At 44.8% G+C, this 24,182-nt stretch overlaps 1 protein-coding gene across 1 annotated transcript in view; it reads left to right on the top strand.

Moving 5' to 3' along the window:
- The window catches only part of Nachralpha1 (nicotinic acetylcholine receptor alpha1), a 140,147-nt gene extending 116,449 nt beyond the window's left edge, over positions 1-23,698 (top strand). Inside the window, exon 7 of the mRNA XM_071789894.1 lies at positions 1,724-23,698. Coding sequence (XP_071645995.1) covers positions 1,724-1,927 — 204 coding nt within the window. The 3' untranslated portion in view covers positions 1,928-23,698. The remainder of the gene's footprint in view (positions 1-1,723) is intronic.
- Positions 23,699-24,182: the final 484 nt, after the last annotated feature.

Genomic DNA, 24,182 nt, shown 5'->3' with positions numbered 1-24,182 from the left:
TTGCAATATTAAGATTCGATGCGGGAGAAATTTAGTTGAACCTAACTCGCCAAAATCTGCGTTCTATATAGGAAAATTCATTTTTCACGTTATTTGATTTTATCTCACGTCCGCTTTACAAAAGTTTCAATATAAACTTTTTATAAAATGCAAACGTGCTTTTGGGTGTATCACGTTTCTTTATATTATTTCAGAATAATACTCGTATTATTCCGAAAAATATTTCTCTTACACCTATGCAGTTATATGTTGCAAAAGAGCTGTGTTATTTTAAGTGCAGTCTATATGTATAGAATAATGCGCGTGAGTGCCTACAGCAAATGCATATGCCATGTATGTTAGCATATACTAACATATATAGATATATATACACATATACGTCCTTAAGCATATATATGCTTAGGAATAACGCATATAATATATATATATAGAGCATGCAAATGTATTTACGTAGAGTAATATATATATACGTAGAGTGTGATGCACATATATACGTGGAGTCTGATGCAGCAGCCAATCCCGTTGTTGTAGCCAAGTTTTGGCTTGATTTGATAGAACCACATAATGCCGTTCCATGCTGCTGCGTGAAATCGAATATGATCACAAAAGAGAACACGATCATCTTTTATACGGATAAAATAGAAAACGGGATGGTCGATATTCTAAACAGTCCTAAACAATCTGGTCTTGCGAATAAACAAAATAATTGAACGTTAAATATTAATATAAAAAGATTCGTGTTATTTTTCATCAAATATTATTTTTATTTGTACCAATTAATTTTAAAATAACTCTTTTAGCTAATACATATATTTCCAACTTGTTGTGTACAATTAAAGATTTTTCCGCGTTAACTTTTTATTGCCCTTAATTATACTCCGACGTCGCCTGGAAGCCGTTTTCTCACGGCGCGCTAGTCGTTTATTCAGCATCGGCGGTTAAGCGGATGCCGAGACCCTACGAAGCGAGATCACGCGCTAAAAGTGCTCTCAAGACGAACGATGTTTCCCCGTCAGGTTTCGCGACGGGCAGAAAGGGGAAAGAAATACGAGGGGAGGAAATGGTGATAGAAGTGGGTAGCGAGTTCTATATAACGGCACGGTGCATTGTCCTCGTGGAAGTATCATAAAAGTATTGGGTGACTGTTTTATCGTCTCCGGCACCTCTCTTGTCGCAGTGGGAAGCTAAGGAAGTCAATACATCCCCTTAGCACGCGGGATCGATCGTCTCTCTCTCCCCCGTGTTCTCGCGGATCCGCGCGCGCGAGAGGGTGTTTCAGCGGATCACGTGAGACAGAAACGCATCTTTATAGCGTCGTATACAAACGCGCCGTAAGTCGTGTAACAGATATGTCCCGAGTTGTTGATACTAAACATGCGCGAGGGACTCCCGCGATCCAGAAGATTTCCTTGTTTTTATGAGATCTGTACTTTTGCACGCGCATTTCTTTCGATGCGTGCCATAAAAGAATCTAAACCATTGAAATTATTGGCGGAAAGTCCATGTGACTTGATTCTCGCGTTAACTCAAGTAAAGTCAAGGAGGTATATCGTGTGGCGAAAGGTGGAATAGTCTACAGTTAAAAAATACAATTTTTAATGGCATTTAAATGGCATAAAAAAGATACATGTGTTGTTCTTTTATTACGATATAACGTGTTGGCTAACGTCGGGAGTTGACGTAATTAATCGCGACGCACGTTTCCTTCTGTGATTGTTCCCAGGTGGAGGAGGACTGGAAATACGTCGCGATGGTGCTCGATCGCATCTTCCTTTGGATCTTCACGATTACCTGCGTGGTCGGCACGGCGTTTATTATCTTCCAGGCGCCAAGCTTGTACGACACCACAAAGCCGATCGACATCAAGTACAGCAAAATCGCCAAGAAGAAGATGATGCTGTTGGGCATGGGCCCCGAGGAGGACTAGTCGACGATCCCGCGCGGCTCGGTGCCGCGTCCACAACGGCGGTCGAACTATCGTTGGTATCGTCGACGGCGTCATCCACGTCGTCGTCGTCGCCGTCGTTGCCATTATCATCGCCGTCGTTGTCGCCGTCACCGTCGCCGTCGCTGTTGCCGTCGCCGTCGTCGCCGTCGCTGTTGCTGCCGCTGCCGCCGCCGCCGCCGTCGCCGCCGTTGTCGTCGTCACTGTCGTTGCCGTTATCGTCGTCGCTGTCGTTGCCGTTCCCCGCGGCCGCCCATCATCGAAACTGCCGATTTTCGCGTCGACGTGGAAGAGGAACCCTCTCTCGATTGCCGGTGCCAGAGACACGCGGTCCCGGACGACTCCAAGGATGGACATGCAAGTGAGGGGGATGCGATGGGACAAGCGGGTCACGAACGAGTGACCCATCCGGGGGTAAATCCGCGGAAGCGGGATTACCGTTTCCCCTTCTCGAAGAGGGCGGATCGGTTGAACTTTAGTCCGACTACCCCTTTGGGATGAAGATAAGGGCGTGCGACTGCATGGTACACGAGAGTAGTAGAGCGAGCTTTCGCGACAGAACGAGATAGCGAGAACGCGCGCATCTGTACGCGTGTGTCTGTATGTGTGAGACAGAAACAGAGCGTGAAAGGGAACGAGAGGGAGAGATTGGGAGAGAGAAAGAGAATGACAGGAGCGAGCGAGGTAGAACGAGAGGTTGAGCGCGAGAAAGAGAGAAAGAGAGAGAGAGAGAGAGGTGAAAAAGTGCCAAATACGCGAAAAACACGCGCACCGTATTTTTGTAAATCTGGTTTCATACGTAAGGCTAGAGTCGTGCGGCGAGACGTCGAACTGCCCGAACTGCCGATTTTATATAAGAAGACGTTTACAGCGCGAGGAGGATGCGTTACACACCGAGGTAACACACACGCATTCACACTATACATACGTATACATTGCACACGTTTGGCATAATACAATATTACTTACATACATGTACCCAGCACCAACGTCGACCCCCGTACGCGGCATATTTATATATTTACACGTGTTTTGGGGAAGATCCGCGCGTCCATTTTTTCGGAATACCGCGGGTGGCATGGCGCGGAAAGACTTTTTTCGCGCGCGTATTCGTGTTGACACGGCGAAGGGGAATCCCTTTAAGGGAATCTGAACAAGTCTCCACATCTCTTCTTATCTCAGATTTCTGCTACCAGATTTTTTTATCTACATTCAAACCTAGTCTGTTCCCAAAATTATGCAAGATTACCGTTAAATTTTCGTCTGACAAAAATAGTCAGAAATTTCTGAAATCTGCCGATCTATCGACCGATTCCTCGTTGAATCATCGGCGTTTTTCTCTCGGCGGTAACGATCGGCACTCGATACGGATACCGATGTGCCGTTACCGACGCGAGAATGATCCGACATTCGAGTAATTTACACGAGCGGCCAATTATCGAAGCAAATTATCCAGTTGATCGATTATTCCGACGTATCGAGTGGCCCGGACAGCATTCAAGCGCCTGACGAGAGCGGCATGACTACCCGGAATAATTGATTGGCAAAATAATTTGCGCGTAGCGTCCACTCGCCGGCTTGTCCCATAATCAATGTCATTGATTAATGGCGATCTCTGGACAGATCGCGTCCTAGGCGCTCACCTTTGCCGTGTCACGCGCGCTATCCAAAAATCGTGAATAAGGAGCTGGGGAGAGGGGGTGATAGAGGGCGGAAGAGAATCGCGCGAGGAACAAGCATAAATATCGAGCAACAACCTTGCGAACAACTGCCAATTTTAGACGCGGTCGCTATCTAATCTATTTAGTCGTCTTGTAAGGGAAACGACAGCGGGATAAATAGCGTCGGTACGTGGGATAAAGGGTAGTCGATAACGTGACGGATGAATAGAACGGATAATGACGATAGGAGTATGCTGAGCATGCCAGAAAGTGGTTTCATACACGAGCCAGCTCGCCCACGTGCTGAAAGATTTCGTCGCCATTTTCGGATTTTTTTTTTATTCTCGTCCGAGATAAATTTTATTTTATACATCATTGACGATCATCAATTCTTATGCATCTATAAGACAAATTTCATAATTATAAGTGATCTCATCGAAAGTTGACTACATGACAATGATTCATGATTGATCGAATAAATAATCATGAATCGCAGATAATTAATTGTGATAGTCCTCGCGACGCGCGGAACAAAGATTAGCGACGTCGATTTGTGGATGCGATATCGATATTTTTTTCGGAAGAAGATTCTCCTGCTAACGAAGGTATTTCCCAATAATAGTTATTGTTTCAAGCCGAGCAATTCACGATTATTAATTTGCATCGTTAAAATCGACGAAGCGCGATGAACACAATTAATTATTAATCGTAATGTAAAAAAAGCGACGGATTCTCAAAATAAAAGATGCGAATTAAAGGTACGTTCCTGCGCGCAATGCCGTTTATTAATTATCCCCATGCATTCATCGTCATAAAACGGAGAGAGTTCCATTCTACTCGTATTTTATAAAGCACAGGCGGGTTGAAGCTGGCTCGTCCGGAGCCACGAACGTCAGTCGTGGGTGGATCGTAATTCACCATTAATCTCTTCTTCGGCTTCCTCTCCTCGATCGCGGTTGCATCATCGATCGCGGCGCTGCGTGTAATTTCTTTCTTTTTGCCGCGTGTACACCCGCAGATCAATACAGACCACGTATATTCGCGAAAAGACGAGAGGAAGGAAGAGAGAAAGAGGAACACATCCAGAGATGAGGGACGCAGGAAGGCTTTCGACGTGTATGTGTGCGTGCGTGCGTGCGTGCGTGTGTGTGCATGTGTTTTTGTGTGTGTATGCGCTCACATCGTCGCGATCGGTCGACGTAATCTCGTCGAGAGCGTTCCGACGTCTCTCACGGAAAGAAGCGTGTAGGCGAGCGGGGGGGGGGAGAGGAAGAAAGTGTTAACAGGAGCCGAAATGACGCGGCGGGAAACGCGAAATACGAGGAGGATACACACCTACCCCACCATGGGCGGGGGGATAAGAACGCGAGCAGAAGTTAAAGATGACACGGTTTCGGGTAGTTTTCCCGCCGGAGACGAGAGGGAAAAGAAGCGAAGAGGCTCCGGGGGCGGGGAGGGGGGGAGAAAAGCGGTGATGGAAGGGAAGCGAGAGGACGGGGAAGAAGAGACACAGGACGTAATTAGAGCCGCTGGAGATTAAACACACACGAGCGACCGCGCACACACGTACACGGGCACACACGCACACGGGCACACACGCACACACGCCCACGCACGCGCTTGACACAAACTCCGTACTTCTCCGTAGGCACACGAAAGGACGCACTCTCTATCTATACATGTGTACACGCAAATATACATACATACAATACATACATGCATCCACATATACGTGCGTACACACACGTACGTACACATTGTTTATACGCCGACGAGAAGCAGACGAGAGGGAGGCGAGGGCCAAAGGGGGGGCTGTAGGGTGCTCTCGCGTGGCCCTCGCCGGCGATATAATAATCAATTTATTTGCTCACGTAAAAGGTAACGGTATAATATATTTCATATATGTGCATAATAGGTGTATAAAGAGATTAACTAACACTAATTGATTAATTGTACAATCCGCGAGAGAGGGAGAGGGAAAAAGGGGGCGGAAGAGAAAGAATATGGGGGACATTCCACTCGCCGGACCGCGCGAGGGGCGGCGGGCGGTGTTGACGATGCTTGTGACAGGTGGAACATGAGGTTTGGTGTTGCTGTCGCGTATATAGATCGCCAGATAGCAGATCAAGATACACGTGTCCTGATGCGGAAACGCGAGAGGTGAGAGGGGGGAGGAGGAAGTTAGGCAAATCGATCGAAGGAGCCGGATTAGCGCGCTGGGACTCTCCCGTGACAGCGAGAGGACAGCTCGCGAGGACGAGGGACAAAGTGACGAGAGGGGCAGGGGGAGGGGAAGCGAAGTTCGACGAAACGAAGGTGGCACGATAAGGGGATGAGGGACCGAGGAGGTGCGCGGAAGCTCCGATAATCATCGCGTCAGTTCTTACCGATCGCTGAGGGGATTGACTTCGTCCAACGTGGAAGCGGCAGCCAGACTACCTTGGCAATTAATTAACGGAGCAGCAGCGTGGGACGAGGGCAGCCGTCGACAGGGTGGACGAAACACGCAGCACCGAGTTGCCGCGCGCGGAGAGAAGAAAAGAACGGAAGGAGTGATCGGTGAGGTGAGAGGAGAAGAGAGTGGCGCGATGAACAATGGCGGGTGAGTCGACAAAGCGGCCGTGAAATCGCTGATGTCCGGCATTCTCGCGATCGGTTAACCGCGAGGGGGATAAGTTACGTGTTATCGATAACGTGTCGTTGGCGGGGAGATCGGGACAAATCGCGTTAACGACCGATTTTCGATGACGACGGTTTGTTTAACTTATCTGACTGACGACCCTATAGAAACTAATTTTCGGACAAAGCGAACGTAATTGATCGTTCAATCTATTCTCGTCTAATTCGTGTATTTCGATGTGCAAGCATTAGATTGATTGATTGAGATTAATTATGAAATATACGTATAATTTCTAAAGTCTTCTCTGTTCGTAATAATTGTAAAAAAAAGAATCGGTTCCGCTTTTTTGTAAGGAATATTAAAGGGATAATCCATCGCGTGCAACGTAAGAATTAAAATTACTTTGTGGATTTACCGTCCTACTTTCCCATTATTTTTGACGTCAGCGATAAAATAATTCTTATCAGAACGTTCTCTCCTTTCCGTGGACGGTAAAAAATTATGTTACGACACAGATCGTTATTTGTAGCACCTCTGTATGTACAATCAATGTTTCGACTCTCAGGACCAGACAAACGTTTGTCATCTCCTCCCCGCGATTTCATTTCATCCGAATTTGATATCGGTGGTTCGCGCGATTGCCATCAAATCGGCGGATTTATCTTGGCAGCCGGATATTTTAGGGCCGCGTCAATGCCACGCTGATTTGTTATGAACGCACGAACGCGTTCGCGCGATCGAAGTGAATCGTGGGGAAAGGGAAAAGCGTTACGGGTACCCTGCCTCCGCGTTGCACGTTACGTCGAAACGGCGTTTGTCACAAGCGAGCGACGCAAAGCTCATTTTCGTGGCGGCCTGTGTTATCGAAAATTGGTCGAAGCGAGAAAGGGCTGGGAAATGGTGACGCGGGGAGAAAGGGGAAGAGAGGCAAACGCAAAACGATCCGATTCCCCGTCTGCGGCCGTAGTTAATCGATCGATACTGCGTGGCTGGAACACGAGCCGATAAAGCGCGCGCCAACGACCGTTACGATAATAAATAAATATTGATTATCACGCGATATATATATATATATATATATATATATATATATATAGGGGGGATAGGGGGAGGCAGGATGAGATGCCACGCTTCTCATCCTTTACGGCTCGCATCCCGCCGTCATTCTCTCAAGCGATAACCGTAGCCAACGGTATAATTGCGATGCACTCGTAATGACTTTCCCGACGAAGGAGAAGAAGAAACGGAAGAAAGGAAACGGAGGATGATGGCGACAATGGTAGCGACGACGACGAGGTATATATTGTTAGTTATAGAGCGCGGTTAGACACAGGCCGCTCGTAATCGGTGCATGATAATTGACCACAACGCGCACGACAATGAGCGACGTGTACATAGAAGCGAGAAGAAGAGCGTGGCGTTGCTGGACCTGGAAATCCGCGATTGCGAGTCGCGCGCTGAATCGAATCCCGCGAAAATCCGCAGATCGATCGCGTCGCCTCGACTTTAGCGCGATAGGCAAGCAGCTCGATTATTATTATTATTGTAGATTCTTGTTGTAAAAGGAGAAGCTGGAGTATTGGCGCAGTTGTAAGCGCGTAGGTAATTGTAAGTATTATCGAAAGGTGTATGACGAACGCCAAACACTTTCACGTTAAGCTCTCCTGAATGGTCGGGGAGTTTGGATTGTTGTAAAGTTATATAAAAGTTGTGTAACTGAAGTCTATCGGAATCGAACGAACTTGGAATTGAGTTGATATTTACACAGCTGAATTGTTAATGTTGTATTAAATTACTCGATTGTTGTACATTGTTGCACAATTCGCGGCAATGTTATATATCCGGCGATGTCAAAGGAGCGAATTCAAATAGCGATGATGAGCAGTTATTTGAAACGCAATCTTGCGCAATTATCGCACAGAGGCATTTTCTTCGTTACGTTATTTTATCGGATCCTATATAGATCGCGCTACGGGAATCGTGTACAGTTACATAAAGGCTATATAACTCGATCGTGTAAATCGTGGAATCGTATAAATATTAAAACGCTATCAATCGCGCGCATTCGTCATCGTCAACAAAACGCGTTGACGACGTGTCGGAAGAGTGAAGCGCCTTTTCGTTCCTTCCACAAAATCACTTCACCCCGTAAACGCTGCCAGAAAGCCCCACAATCACGCGTCTTCCTGTAATCGAATTATTACTCTCGCTCTACTCCCGCGCGTTAAGAAAAATAGGTAACGAAAGATTCACGTGCGGAAATGAGACAAACCTTCCCGGAGTTTCTCGATAATTCCGACGATTGGAGATTTGACGGAAAAACTCTACCTGGTAACTCAGGCGTCGCTTCAAATGAGCGACTTTCTCCAGCATTTTTGACGATTATCGCTTTCTCATTTCATTATTGTCATGTCTTTATGTTCTTATTTCACATGAACTTTAACGTAGAGCCTTAATTTGAAGCGTTCTCTGATTGCAGTGTGCAGCTTCGGAAAAATTGCAAAAAAGGACTGCAACATTTAAATTTTAGCAAAATCGAATGTGCCCCGTTGTGTATTGTAAGCACGAAAGTGTGTTACAATTAACAGACATTTCTACACGCCAATCATCACAATTGTATCGCAAGACAATATATTGCCGACCAAGGCCATTATCTATCAGGTTGGGGAACGAATCGGGTCGCGAGATAATTGCGATTGCTCCTCGAAATCAGTGATTTTCCGTTTTTATTTGTCGTTCGCCGTTACCTCTGTCATTTTACACGTTTCGCGCGTCCAGGATAGTTTCATTACACTCGCGCCCTAGCGGGAACGTAGCTCGCCGATATAATTGAATTTTTCAGTCACCTCAGCCTTTGGCAGAAACGTGATTCATTAGTAGTGCAAACGGCGATGGAAAATTAGGACGGGCGTGCAAGGTAAACGAACGGACGAACGAACGAACGAGCGAACGAACGGACGGACGAAGGACGTGAGCACGTGGCTTAGATAAGTAAGTTCTGATTTCGTGCTCCGCGACCGACCGAAATTTCAGAGATTACGTTTTGCGTGGATTTTCTCTTCCGCGTTATTTTCCCTTGCTTGATTTATTCTCGCTGTTTCGCTCGTGTAATGGGACGAGAGCTCACGCGGACAGGTCTCGATTAATAAAATTATTTTAATATATAATCCAACTTTATTGCGAGGAAAGAGTTACGGATAAAATGTAATGATGGAACCCGTCGGTAATTTTGTAATCTAACGCGATCGATACGGTTTTTCATACTCGATTGTTTATCGAATGTTGTGCCGCTAAATTATAGCAGGTTAGGACTTCGAATAATGTCGATAATGAAGGTGTAAATATCATTCTGTACGCGAATTTCTGATTCAAAAATTAGACTCTAGCAGGTCTATTTCTTACTGTAGTTTTATTAGTTATTGATTAATCGCTTAGTTAAAGTTATTTTTATTTCTATTTTTTTCTGTCTTTGGTCATATCCATTTCGTTCTGTTGTTTGCGAAATCGCCGCAAGTGCATCGGCCCGGATCTTTACAAATGTGATGCAGTTTGGACATGCTCCAAAGTCTCTGCTGTGTTCTTGCATCCCTAGATTTACACATAGAACGTGGAGTCATCTCGTCCGCAGGATCAATGAAGAATACGAGGGCATGTATGAGTACGGTAGCGCTCGTAGTTGTCTTTGATCGTTTAGGAAATTGCATCGCAAATTTCATTTTCGCAATGCCTGAGAGTATTACGTATGTGTACAGAGTTTGCCGCGTATGCTGTCTGGGGGTATGTAATATATAAGCGGATGAAGAAGATATAGGTCACAGCTTCGCGAAATTTTATTTGCCTCTTGATTTTTCATCTCTCGTTATATCTCGCGATATCGACTGCTTTGAATCGCATTGGAATACGAATCGAAAAAGAGTCATTTGTTTGACGGTCAGTTGACAGTCAAATTAGAAATCAGGTAATTGCTAATTAATAGTCGAATTATAAACGATACAAGGTTGAGAGCTTTCTCGAAGTTGTAGGGGGAACGTAACTAAATAACAAGATCTCATTCTTTGCTTACTTCGAAGTAAAACTTTACTTTAACTCGATTATACCGGGATATTTAATTATATTGAAAAATTAAGGGACTGAAAATGGCGCCCAATTAAATTTTTGCCGAGGGCGATTACGCCGAGGAATCTGGTAGTCAAGACAACGGGGGCGCGACACTTGAAGTATCAAGTACACCCAGGCGGCTCAGATTCGCTGTTCACCATTCAACTTTAGAACGCAAACAAGTAAATGATCGCGGTAACGTAAACGGGGAAGGCGGTTGAAGGCGAAATTTCTTTCGATAAAAAACATCCAGAGGGACGAGGCCAAAAGGGAAATCTATCAGTCCGAAAAAAATGAATAGTAACGGATAGTAATTTTGTACCACTCTGTAACTCTGTACACGTGCTGGCGCGGTATGGTAGCTCGATATTATTTAACAGACGGATCATGTGCAGCGTTAAATTGCGCTGTGATCATCAACGCGTGCATTCAGAGGAGACAACGGTTGAATAGCAATTGAATCGCTATCGAATCTGATTCGTCGTATGTAGGGGTACATGTCAATAACATTCAATTGCCGTGCGATCGTTCTCGCCGCTGAATGCATCCATCATTGAGCTTTAATATCGGCGCGCTTAACGAACTTACAAACGCGGTATATCTTATTCATCCGTTCGCAGTCGGGGTGAACGGAGGGAGAGACGACGAGAGGATACAGAAATAAAAGGCGCGTTCGCGCATCGCGCAAAAAACCCGTCTTCCTATACCCTTGAAACTCTTATTTCTTCGCAGCCCACACGCAATCCGCGAACAGTCGGATTGCATTATTATAGCATATTGTATCTCACGTGAAAATATTAGAGATTGTATAAACTCGTGTATATACGTGCGCGCAAGGAAGTAGGTCGTTAAGTAGAATAATAAATCATAAGGAATATATATACTTCGCGCGTAAGTAATTTTAAGTAGACTTCTTTGGATTGTGGCCCACACGCATGTAGAGGAGACATTTACTGTAGAAACGTGCGTGCGGTTATTTTTAATCATCGATTCGACAATCTGGTTTTTGGAAACGTTTGAAGCGGTAATCGGCGGAATAAAAGCTCATTTTTTTGTTATTGGTGTAGCCAACGGAACGTTTTTCAGCGAAATTCAGCGAGTTAAACATTTTGCGGGATTAAACGGCCGGGCATAATTCTAATAATTACTATGGAATCATTATCGATGGTGATTTATGAAAATGCGAAACAATTAGCCAGAATGGACATTCGGCGCTAGCAAAATTGCAATAATCTTTCGTCTGTAATAACCACAGAAATTTGGTATACTAATATTTGCTGCAATAACAATTTGCGCGCGCTATGCAAAATGTTGCAATTAATTCTAAATATATCGTGACATTGCAGACTTAATGTACTGTGTGTGACGTGGTCGAACCTGATTTCGAAAGCTAATCGATTTAAATGAAACGCTCTCTCGGAAAATTATTTTGTAATATTTCTCTCTTTTACATTCACAAGGAAAAGAAACAAGGAAATAAAATTTGCTTTGAAGTTATAATATGTGCGACGATATGTCCTCATATTATGAATAGTTTTAGCTTATATTTAGTTCAATATATATATATGACTTTTTGATTATTCAATTGAATTTTCGCACACACAATTAGCGATAAATCTAATCGGTCGTGTAGCTAGTCGAATTATCTTACAAGTCAAAGATGTCTTATTATAACGAAGAGAGATGTGTTATTGAGAAGTCGTCACGTAAAGAAAATGTGGGCCACAGTCACAAAACGCTCAATGAAACAAACATTTATTATCAGAAGCTCAAAGACTTCCGCGAAGCATTCTTGTCTGGCCGATCTCGGGGTGATCTGAAAAGTGTGGAATGGAGAAAAGAGTTGTCATAATGGAGATTGGCGTTTTGCCTTCGCTCGGCGAACATTATTTATCACTAATACTTTACGGCGTATTGGAAACTTCCGTGATATTTTCCGTGGGAAAAGGTGTGCGGGAAGAAAATTGAGGAAAAGAAAGAAACGGAAAGCTCGAGCTGTTCATAGACATAAATGGACGAGAAAAATAGAAAAAACTGCGACTTTATTTATGTATGTAAAAATTTTTTATTTTTGCCGCTACAATATTTTTGCTTCATTTTGCATCATTAAATGACGCGTTTGCTCATAACTTCGTCGCGTTCGGTAAATCGATAGTACAGTTTATTTAATTATCTACCATTAAGCAGAGCACGTTGTAATCAGAAATACTTTTGATTCGATTAAAGGTTCCCTTAAAGTAACAAACTCCTTTTCTTCGATATTTTCTTTTGCGACATAACTTATTAATTAAATGACAAAACTTATTAAATTAGTTAAAAGAAGAGAATGACGGCAATTCTCTTTGACTACTTTGACAACATTTTATTACAGTGATAGCTCTTTTTTATTTATATACGTCACTATCAAATTTATACAATACAATTGAAGAGAAGAATTAATCGACGAACCACCTAAACTTTTTTGTCGCTCGGAAATCTACGAAAATTTCCGTACACATATTCATAGTCATTTCTTTTTCTTCCCGATCCACCACTTTTATATGCTGATACGGTTTTTTAAGAGAAGTAGTCGCTCTAATCATATTGTACAATCAAACGTCGGTATTCAATTTGATGGAGTATTTACGATTCTCTCTCATACGAACGAATAGTCGTATAATAGATTGTTTATGAGCTTAGGAAAAAGATTGATAGAATCTAGAACCATAAAATGAAAATAAGAGAGACATCCACATAACACGCTTATATGGATATAGCCGAGCTTTTCATGGCACTCGCTGAGAAATCCGAACTTCTTTTCGGAATTCGTAAATTTGTTTCATGATACGCGAACGAATCCGCGTTATGCTGCACATAAGTCTGGCTCCTCTTCCGGCACGAGATTGTATCGCGACTGGCTAAATATAATAAAGCGAACAAAATGTTACCGATGTCGACAGTACGTGCCAACGCAGTAATTACATCGTGTAAGTTTTTGTCACGTGAATGTTTTGTAGAGCTATAACTTGCGCGGCATTTTCGCACGAGGGAGGAATGCGGCGTTGAAAAAAAAAAAAGAGAAATTTCGCTCTAGGATGTAAGAAACAATTCCAATTAACGAATGAAGATTAATATTTGTATATATAAATACCATCATATGAAATGTTTCCGTTTTAAGGATTCGCACGTATGTTTCATAATCAAAGGTCTCCCTTCATATTTTTCTTAGTAGTTTTATTCGAATAGAAACTAATCTTTTATATCTAATATGTAAAGTGTAACGATTGCTACGTTATTCTTAGAGACGCCGTAAACATTTCCATTTATTGAAACAGTCGTGTGCGAAGAGCGAAGGGGTTTATTTGCGATAATCGTGTAGCGATGAAACGGTCGCAACGAGTCATTCCTCGCTCGTTCCTCGAAAGGGCGTCTTCGAATTAAGATGAAGCATCTTTGAGCGTCGTCCTCTCGCGCAATCTTTCGCGACGAGCATCTTTGAGACCGCAAACGTAAGCTCTCTCTCACTCGAGAACGTAGATCGTTAACGAGGCGAGGCGTCGATCAAGGCGGACACTTAGCAGAGAATTACTATCGTATGTCTTCCTGTAAGTACCCTTCGACTTTATGAGACTCTTTGTGCGCGCCCGCGCCAATTACCCGGAGAACTATCGAAGAATCGTATTCTTCGCGGCGGCGAAGGTGTGCGGTGGGGAAAACGCCGGGGAAGCGTCAACGATGAAAGGTCGACAAAAGTGATTCTTCTTCCATCGCTTCGTCGCGAGAGAAGCCTTTTTGCATAATTCCCGTTTGTACTCTTCGCTCTTCTTCGAGTGACTTTCGCAATTGCGTTCGATCGCGACACCGAGCGCAATGCACCGCCGGATATTTTCGGTGACAAGAATAATGACCAACAGTGCCGACAGACCGTCGCGCCCGCGCCGCGCCGCCGTAATTCAGATCGGTGAAACGTTGCGAGTTACATGTCGATAGGAACGTGTGATAAAAGTGGACTGGGGTTACTTTCCCCTCGGAGTCATCGATGCCGCGACCGTAATTCGGAATTATTCCGAAAATGAGTTGGCAAGAAACGAGAAAGAAGAATTATACATTTATCTAATTTGATTTGTTGTTCGTTTCTTGTTGCTTGAATGAAGATCTGAGATTAAGGTAAACCGACGTGCATGACTGCTCAACATGACCGTTTGGATGATGAGAGAGCTCCATTAAACGCGAGCGTAGTAGTTTTGATGTTGGTTTTAGCTTGAAAGACATATTTACTTAACGGTTGATTTACTTATGCTTCCACGGAACTTCGAATGGAGCTGTAACTCCGCGCTGCAAGTAAATAAATTACCTATACCTAACCCCACATAGAGAGGGACGAAACATAATATTCCGTTGAAGTAAAGGCTACTTAAAGCAGTCACAACAGTTTAAGAATTAACTCTTTCTCGTAGAAAATAACGAGGCCAAAGAGCACAACGGAAACTAGATTTGCTTTAATTCAAGAACTTCCATCCGGGATTAAATTTAAGCAGTCCGGGTATAATCAGCTTGAAGAGGAGAGGAACAAACGCAGGTCCTGAGCAGGAAGTGGGTCCACTTCGTCCACTCGGGCTCATCCCTCTCCACCGTTCGTCGAAACGTTCGCTCGAGAAGCGAGACGCGGAAAGGGGGAGCGCAGCGAAATTCGCGAAGCAAGCGTCGTTTCTTCTTCCGCATCGCCGCGCGCGACGTTTCTCCGCCGAGATCACATTCGAGATACGGAGATATAAACGCGCGCGATAATCCACGCGCCGCTCTGTTTCAGCGCCAAGATGGTAACCGCTCTAGAGCTAATCGAAGCAAACTCGACCAAAACGCACAGACTGCCGAAATAGGGAATAAACGAATCTTTTTTTCTTTTGTACCGCCGATCGGGGCGCGCGAGTCGCGAGGAGAGCCGAGAACCTGTAATCCGACGCCAACAATTACAGAGAGTATTTCGACCAAGACACCAACTGCCTATATTTCGAGGATACCATCCTTCCGCGACAGAGCTTCGATGGTCGGAGAACGGCGGTAGAAGATATATCGCTCACGACGCCGTCTCGATCCTCTCCTTCGAGCCCTTTTACGCGCTTCCTCAGGAGCGGGAGACGGTCGAGGGGACGTTCAAGTGGACGCAAAAATGTTTCCTCGCGCGAAACGACACGCTTTGTCGCGCGCTGTTTATCCTCGTCGAATACACGAATATTTTCCCCTCGAATTTCCTCGGCGAGCGTTTCGTCGGTCGTCAAAGGCGGGGGAGCTTTCGTCAAAGATGTTCTCGCGACATCGCCCGTGGCTGCTCGACGACGTCATTCAGCGATCAGAAAGATTTCCGGCGCGAGCAAGACGGGAAGAACTCGACGTGTCGAAGTCGCTGTGGATCGTCAACGCGTCAAAAATCACTGCCGCGGGCATACAGTTTTCCTCGAACTGGGGGAACGTACGTGCAGACCGTGCGTCGATGTGCATCGCGTGTGTAAATAAATAAACGTACGCCGCACGGGAATCCCGGCGTGAAAACGGATGCGACTCGCAGAGCCAAGCGGATTCGCGCAATTGAATTCAACGACAGCGTCCGGTTGCGGTGCCGGAGCGCGAAAACCATATGAGAACCGCGAGCGAAAAGCCCAACCGGCGAAATAAGACAAAGGGACTTTTCTTCGATCCTCTCTCATTTTTTCGTGCCGCGCGAAAAATACGTCGGCCTGACGATGTGCTTCCTTTTTTCTTTTCCACCTGCGCTTTCGCCGCCGCGAGACACGAGGGCTTGTCAATGGCGTCGCTATATTATTGTCGGTATAACCCGCTGTCTTTGTAATATGTACTGTCGTTGTTACGCGCTGTTTATACTGTTATCCATTGTCGTCGCGTCGCCGGCTTTCCGACGCGTTCCGACGACGGAGCTTCGGGCTTGTCCAAAGGGCGGACGTAAATCGCGCCCGGTCCTCTCGTTGCCAACATTTCGCGACTCGCTGATTTCGGTCGCACGTCGCACGCAAACGTCACTTGAGACTTGCAATATTCATGCGTGACTATCAGCCGGGTATACGATTCGCCGAACGCGTGGACGCTTTTCAGAACGGCGGCACGATTTAACCGTGGTCAATCTGCGGTCGCGGACATGTATGGCGCGCCCGACGAATTCCAGTCGTTATACTACTGTAAACCGCGAGACCGTACATGCGTTCAGCTGCGTGTACGTCGTGTGTCTCTCGCGCTTCCGTTCCGATTAATTGTTGACATTTCATTTAACGTATAATGTATCGTAACGATTTAACGAGGCCGCCAGAGCCGTAAGTGGACAGCAAGAAATTTCCGCGCGCGTCGTTTTTAGCAGCGCGAATTAAAGACCGCGTGAAAATGACCGAAATTCCGATAACTCGGATATATCTCTCCGACCGAGAACCGGGTTGAGTACAATTCGCTGTACGTGGATATATCTTTAAATGTGATTACTTAAGCAACGACAGGGCCGAGCGTGCAACGTTCTTTTGTGCGTTCGAAAAAGTATACGTATTCGTACGCGCGCGATTAATCGGAATTTCGTCGGCATTGTTGGAATGTTGTGGATCACGAGAGCGATCAATGGCGGATCGATGGAATTCGGTAGGATGCTGCGCGCGTGTGTTGGAGCGCGATTAGGAATAGGGATTAACGTAATCGAGATAGACGGCGAAGGGCGAGGCGCCGCGCCGCCCACCTCGCAGTCGCCGAGTGGACATTTCCGGGGACTCGATGGGAGATCTCTCCAAGTCCCTTCGAGCGATCGAACGGATTTAATCGAAATCTTTGCTCAACGTTGTGTATGTGTTATTTAAACGCTAAAACGAAGTTATTCTACAGTCGAAAGATTGAGCTGCAAAACGCGGCCGTGGACGTCGACGGGGGATGAACGTTTCATCACACCGACCCCGAGTGTGTGCATGAGCGCCGAGAGGGACATTGTTATCATTTTATCGGGCCGACACATGCCGACCCGTTTGTAAATTACACGCGACATATTGTACGTGCCATCGGACGCGACGAGGCCGTGAAGTCCGAGAGGTGGATGGGAATATTAGACAATTAAAACGTAAAGATAGCGGTATCGCGACGCATTAATAATTGTAATAAATGAACTATAAGAGTAAAACACGAAAATACCGTAACGTTAAGAATAATAAACGCATAGTAATAATAGTGATAAATAGCGAATAATAATAACAATAATAAAAATAACGCGGTAATTATAATAAAAAGTAACGATGAAATTGAACAACAATATTAATAATAATTCTTACCCCTAGAGTGCTAATTAAACTTGAAGATAAGAAAAATATTACGACACACTGTTAATAATTATCGTAAATGACTATTAGTAAAGGAAGAGGAACTCATATAAAACTGATAGTATTGTTAAGACAATCAGACTTTTATTGCTCCGGCCACCAAGCAGGGCCATCCATGAATATTTGTCGCGCCGAGTGTTCGCCGGCGGCGAACGATGAAGAGAACCCGGAAAATATATCGTCCCCTCCCCCTTTTTTTCTACACGTCCTCGATGTCGAAAGAAATGCGGAAGCAGGAGCGCGAACGGGCGAGAGTCAGGCTAACGAGAAAAATGAGAGCAAGTGGAAGAGGACGAGAGACAGGCCGGACCTTCGACGCAGCCTCCTCCCCTGCACTCACTCAGCGCCATTCATTTCTCGTTCGCGGCGGAAGTGAGAACGCAAGAAGGATCGTACGGAGGATGAGGGAGGGAAACCGGAAACGGAACGCGGCGGAGCAGACGAGGAGGACGAGGACGCGGCACGCGAGACGGAAGTACGCGAGTGTGCGTCGAGTGTGCCGCGGGACACCATTTTTGTACGCCTCACACATTTTCTACGATTAAACGAAACGCGAAAAAGAAGAAAAAGACTATATAAAAGAAAAAAAGCGCAGGGAGATTTATAAGGAAGCGCACCGCGCCGACCGAGGATGTTCGTCGCCGTCGTGGATTTTCGCGGCGATTCTCCGCGGCGCCGGTGATTTTTTTCTTTCTCGCGCCCGCGGGATTCCCCGGGGGTGATTGGCGACACGCCGCCGTTCTCGGTCCTTCGCAGCCCGTTCCCATCAGCCGTTCCGTTCGAGCGGGCGTTTGCGGGCAGGCCGAAAGGACGCGGGAATGTGCCCGTGCATATTTTGCATCGCACGCACACACACATTATACACACCCCATACAGGCACACACACGCGCATGTGTACACAGCCGTGTATCGGGCTACAGTCGGGCGCTTTTACCTCCGAATCGCCGATTATCGCGTTAAGGAATTATAGCTCTCGAATTATTAACGGCTTTAACGGGTGGAACTTTAAGGAAAGAGCGAATCGGAACATCCTTTAATTGATTTCGACTTGGACTTTATTTGAGAAGTGGATTAGGATCTGAGGAATAACGTAACGCTTAACGAGGCAAATTGAGGACGCTGTCGACGTTAAACGAAATGGAATCTTCGCTAATGGAAGACCGAGTCCGGATGTTTGTAACCGAGGGAAAGCGTGTGATTTCCGATACACCCCCCCATGTGTACACACACGCATACACGCGAGGATCGATACGAGCCTGTAGAAGGTCATACCGCACACCCGAGCACTCGACGACACAAGTTAGAGATGATAAAGTCGATATTTTTCAGCGGGAATAGCTGGCGAAAATCGAGAATGCTTCCAACGAGAGATAGAGATGGCGAACGTCAAACGTTTCCTAATGGATCCCGCCGTTCCTCAAAATAGATATATGTCGCCATCTCTACGTGTATCCATACGCGATGGAACGGAAGTAGGCGATTTTACTGGAGACGACGGTCATTCGCGAATTATCGAGCCGTTCTTGTTCGGTCACGTCACGTCGTTTCTCGTTCGCGTATATGGGGAGTAGATTTCACGACCGTCGGAAATCGGCGTGATGGACCGAAGGGATTTTTTTTCGACTCGCCGATCGTCGATCGTTCAGCATTTTTACGACACAAACGCGCATAGATAGTCCGATTCACTCTATACGTACGCGATTCATATATACACAATATATATATACATTTATATATATATATATATATACCGCGAGAAAGGAAGAGAAATCCTCCCTCGTCGCGTAGCGCTTTTCGCTTGGACGGAGGGCTTCTGAAACCAAAAGTAAGCGGAGGGGAAAGAACGGCGCGCTTTTTTTTTTAAGTAGAATAGGCCGGTCTCGATCGATGGACCGACGCCGAGGTTCCGTGCACCGTCGCGTAATTTCGTCCGCGAATCTCGCAAGCGGGAGCGAAAGCGCGGTTTCTCAGCGGCTAGCGATGATCCCGGACTAAACGCCTGCTTACGGATGCAACGAATCGTCGTTGCGCGTCGGTAATCGTCACGGGAGAGATACATCGGTAATTAGGAATCACGGAGTCACGTTCGAGGTACGAGATCACGAGTGTCAAGAGAGTTTTTCTTCAGTCCTAGATACGAAAATTCCTTCCAGTCCATTTCCTTTTTCGCGTCCCGAAACATCCATCGTGGTTTTAGGTATATAAAGATGCCGTCACTTCTCTCGGACGCACGAAAAAGTTTAATTCTATTAATGCACATATCTTGCCTCACACTAGCTGTAACATATAGTTATTACGATCTCGCATCTTCGTTTACGCGACGCCGACGCACAGACACGTTACCGTAATATATAACGTAAGTGGAAGGAGCGTCTCACTTTTTTTACACTTAGAGATAATTTAGGTTACGAGAAAGTTGACGGTGAATAATACGCAAACTTCTTTTGAGAGTGAGCAGGACTCGATAACCCGTTATCCCGTTGGTGTATCTCGCGTGCGAGGGTGTTGGTGCGCCATCGCTAGAAGGAGGCCAGTTTTAAACTCCCCCTTCGGGCCCTTCCGATCGAAACTGCTCCGAAACGCGCTCCCGTTCTCCTTTCCTCTCTGCGTTCCGCGTTCCTTCATCCGTTTCTCGATTCTTTCTTTTTTTCTTTTCCTTCTTTGGCGATCTCGACGAGCGAATCGCGCGCTTCTTACGCGCCGCGCTCGGGAGGCACGACTACGACGTTCGCGTTAATTAGGTAACGAGATAACGAGCGTCTAAGGGAAATTAAGGATAAAATGCAGATAAAGAACGCATGTTATATACGTATATATACGTACATAGCCCGTACACATACGCGCGAGCGTGCAACGCGCGTATGCTCGCACATAGGTATATACCCTACTACACACACACACATACACACAGACACGCGGCCACACACACGAGTAACGTGTAATACATACGAGAAATAAGGAAGAAAAAAAAAGTAACATACGAGCGTTTTGTTATATCCGTAATATGTAGGCGAACGTGTGTTAATAAGAGAGTAAACGTATCGAATCTACAGTTACATGTTTACGATAAAATTACGGGTAATTAAGAAATTCTAGATTTTTTCTAACTAATCGAATCGTACGGCGGACTCGTGCCAATCCTCTAGATTTACGACCTAAAACGAGATATACAAATGGAGATGAAGCTGTTATCCTATATATTAAGTCGGCTTGAAATATATTTCATTACGTGTATTTATCGAACGAGTGTTGCGTTCTACGTGGCGTGCGTGAGTGCCCGCGCGTGAAAGAGCCCGTGAGAGAGAGAGAGAGTGATTCGTACGCGTGTGCATGCGGTGCGTGAGGGATACATGGCGGGTTTGTGTGTGTGCGTGTGCATGTTTGCGTATGCGTACGACAAAATAAGCGGGCGAACGAAGAAGGTACGAGACGCCGAAGCGGAGAGATGTGCAAAGAAAATAATTTCATATAGGTAAGAGATATTGCGCGCCGTGGGAAAAACACGCGACAGTGGCAAGAGCAGCGAAAGGAATCGTCAGGCGACCAATTAACGGCGCCTCTCATTTGCCTCATTTATTTCGCAGCTCGCGTCGGTCAGCCTCGTGTTTGATTAACGACGAAATTCATTTTGTTGGCATAGGTACGAAATTTTAATCTTGTTTGTAGGACAATAAATGCTTTCGCAATTTAAACGAGCGAGCATATATGATGGCGGTGTAACCGAGTGATTACGAATTGCGAGGATATTACGTACGTTTTATGTATACTATATTATTTACATCCCATCTTTTTGAAGTTGCTATATATTCAGTGATACAAATCATCTTGGAAATATGTCGAATGAATATTCAGAAAAATTGTGGATTATTTGTATCATCGCTGGCTGGGGTAATGTAATCTCGTTATATTCAAGAGAGGATTAATCCGTAAAACGGCACAAATCATAGGTTGGGCCATTTGCGATTCCGAAATACCGTGAGGCATTATTGCTTTGTTAATAGCTGCAAACAGCTTTTTCGCTGCTTATACGCTATTATATTTCATTTGATATTTTTGCGCTATCGATATGCGCGCAACATTAATGATTCTTATGTATTATTTCGCAGTCACGGAAAATTGGCAATCAAAATTCATAGTGGGAACATTCGTGTTTTATTCATGAGATCATTGAAACTGTATGTGATCATGTGTAACAAGAATGGTAATTCTACATGTGCGTTAAATTTAGGAAATTTGCAATTGTGATAAATCGGCATTTAAACGACGAAATACCGACGGTAAAGAGCGTCCCAACTTTTAAATCAGTTATTTTGATGCGTCATTAAGCGTGATAAACGGTAATGCAAAAGCAGACGCGAAATTTATTAAATTTGTTTTTGCTGAAAATTGATTACAAGTAATTTTTTAAAAAGAAATTATAGATAATATAGGTACATGGCTATTTTTTCTTGCTTTTAATATCAGATGTATATAATAATAATAATTGGAAGATTGATTGAATCTGATAAGATTTTTGTTTAATATTTTTGTTAATTTGTTTTCTTCATTCAGTGATAATGCATTTTATATACATCCAAAAAATATAATAATTTATATAATTACATCTCTTCAATTTTTTGCCGCATTTTTTTTATTACGCTTAAAAGTCGCTTCGATGATAATACACTTATCAAAATAAATGTGGCGATCATAGTCTTGATCCTTTTCATCTATCATTCTCTCATCTATTATTCAGTTGATCGATTCTGCACAAGTACACAAATTACATCGCCGTTTTTAATAAATGCGATCAACTCGATAAGGCGATTAACGAAAGTACACAGTAATATTTTTTAGGGACATACAAACTTGTAATAAAAAGTTTAATGTTCGAGGAACAGCGTGAAAGAAAGTGGAAGATGCTGTTTTCTCGACATTATTCCGGGGAATTTAAGAGACTGGGTCGCCGTATATCATCGTCGCGCCTGCGCCATTAAAGGGTTCATCTCTTTTTCTTTTTGCCATTTTCGATTTCATGACTACATCGAGCTCACGCCATCCGAGTCGCGTGTCGTCACATCACTGCTACTGTCTCATTGTCGGTATAGTGTTTATATTATCGCTGTATAGAGAGACGAAGAGAGAGAATGAGAATGAGAAAATGAAGGCGTTTAATTAATCGACGCCGTAACGAAAGAAGTGAGATAATTATTGCTATACATATGTATATACGGTGTGAAACGGAGGGAAGAGTTGCCAGGAGGGGACACGAAGGGGTTTAAAAAGGGGGGGAGGAGATAGAAAATATTTCTCGCCATTACTGGTCATTGCGGATCGTTATTATACGATTACGACGATTATTATTATTGTAATCGCTATTATCCTATTATTGTAACTATTATTATTATTGTCATTGAATATTATTATAGCGAGGATTATTATCGTTCTGGCGAGTCGCGGTTCCGAGTGTACGAGTGTGGTGGAAACCAATCGGTGGAGGCGTAGAAAGGGGTTGCGTGAGGGCGAACGATAAGAGGAATGTACGCGGGACGAACAGCGATCGTGAGATTGTGAAGATAGGTGAGGCGCGCGTGAAGGAGGCGCGAAAATTTTTTGGGGAGGAGGGAAAATTTGTTTTAAATAAACAACGAATCACCGAGATTTCTACATTTTTGACATGCCGATCTCTCTGTCTATCTGTTTGTCTATCAGTCTGTTCGTCTGTCTGTCTGTCCGTCGTCTGTCCGTCTGTCTGTCTGTCTGTCTGTCTATCTGTCTGTCTGTTCCTTGTGCGTCTGTTGTCTGACGTGTCTCAGAAACGAGTGCCACCTGCCCAACGTGCGTCTGTTATGTTACTTGTTACTTGATCATTGCACCTGGCGCGACATCCGGGTGCGCGCGGGTGTACTTTTCCTTTACGGACGAGTTCCATCGAAGACTCGCCGGTGAACGTTCGCAAATCGCATCGACGAGTCTCGCAATTAATCCCTCTCTCTCTCTCTCTCTCTCTCTCTCTCTCTCTCTCTCTCTCTCTCTCTCTCTCTCTCTCTTTCTCTCTCTTCCGCCAAATCGCGAGACGGTCGTCGTTGCGATCGTTGCGAATGGCTCGGTATTTGAATATCGGTGTCGGATTTCGTGATTTGTACATATTTATTGGCACACCGCCGGTTAATCAGATCGGGGCTCCACGGTTTCGTATTCTTTCGATATTCGAGTACTCGAATTTGGCTCATTCGCGAATGTCGCGTCAGTTGCAATTTCGGTCCGGCGAGTCGGGATATCGGTTGGCTCAATAAATATATAAATAGTCTCATTCGAGATTGTCCAAATATCTCGATTACTTCAATCTCAATTTTGGGTTTTAGAAAATTGTTTCATAATTCGGTGATACCTTGCGGTACCAATGTTAACCTTGCGGATCTTCGTTTTTCAGTGAGCTACAAATATATTAGAACAATTTGTGGCGTTAGATATCGGAACGTTAATGTCCGACAGCATCCAGATATCGCGGAACGTTAGTCGCCACCGTTCAAAAAACGACG

This window comes from Temnothorax longispinosus, chromosome 10 (assembly GCF_030848805.1).
Source record: "Temnothorax longispinosus isolate EJ_2023e chromosome 10, Tlon_JGU_v1, whole genome shotgun sequence".
NCBI classification, from domain to species: domain Eukaryota; kingdom Metazoa; phylum Arthropoda; class Insecta; order Hymenoptera; family Formicidae; genus Temnothorax; species Temnothorax longispinosus.
Note: the sequence above shows the minus strand (reverse complement) of the source record. Positions and strands in the feature narration are given on the sequence as shown.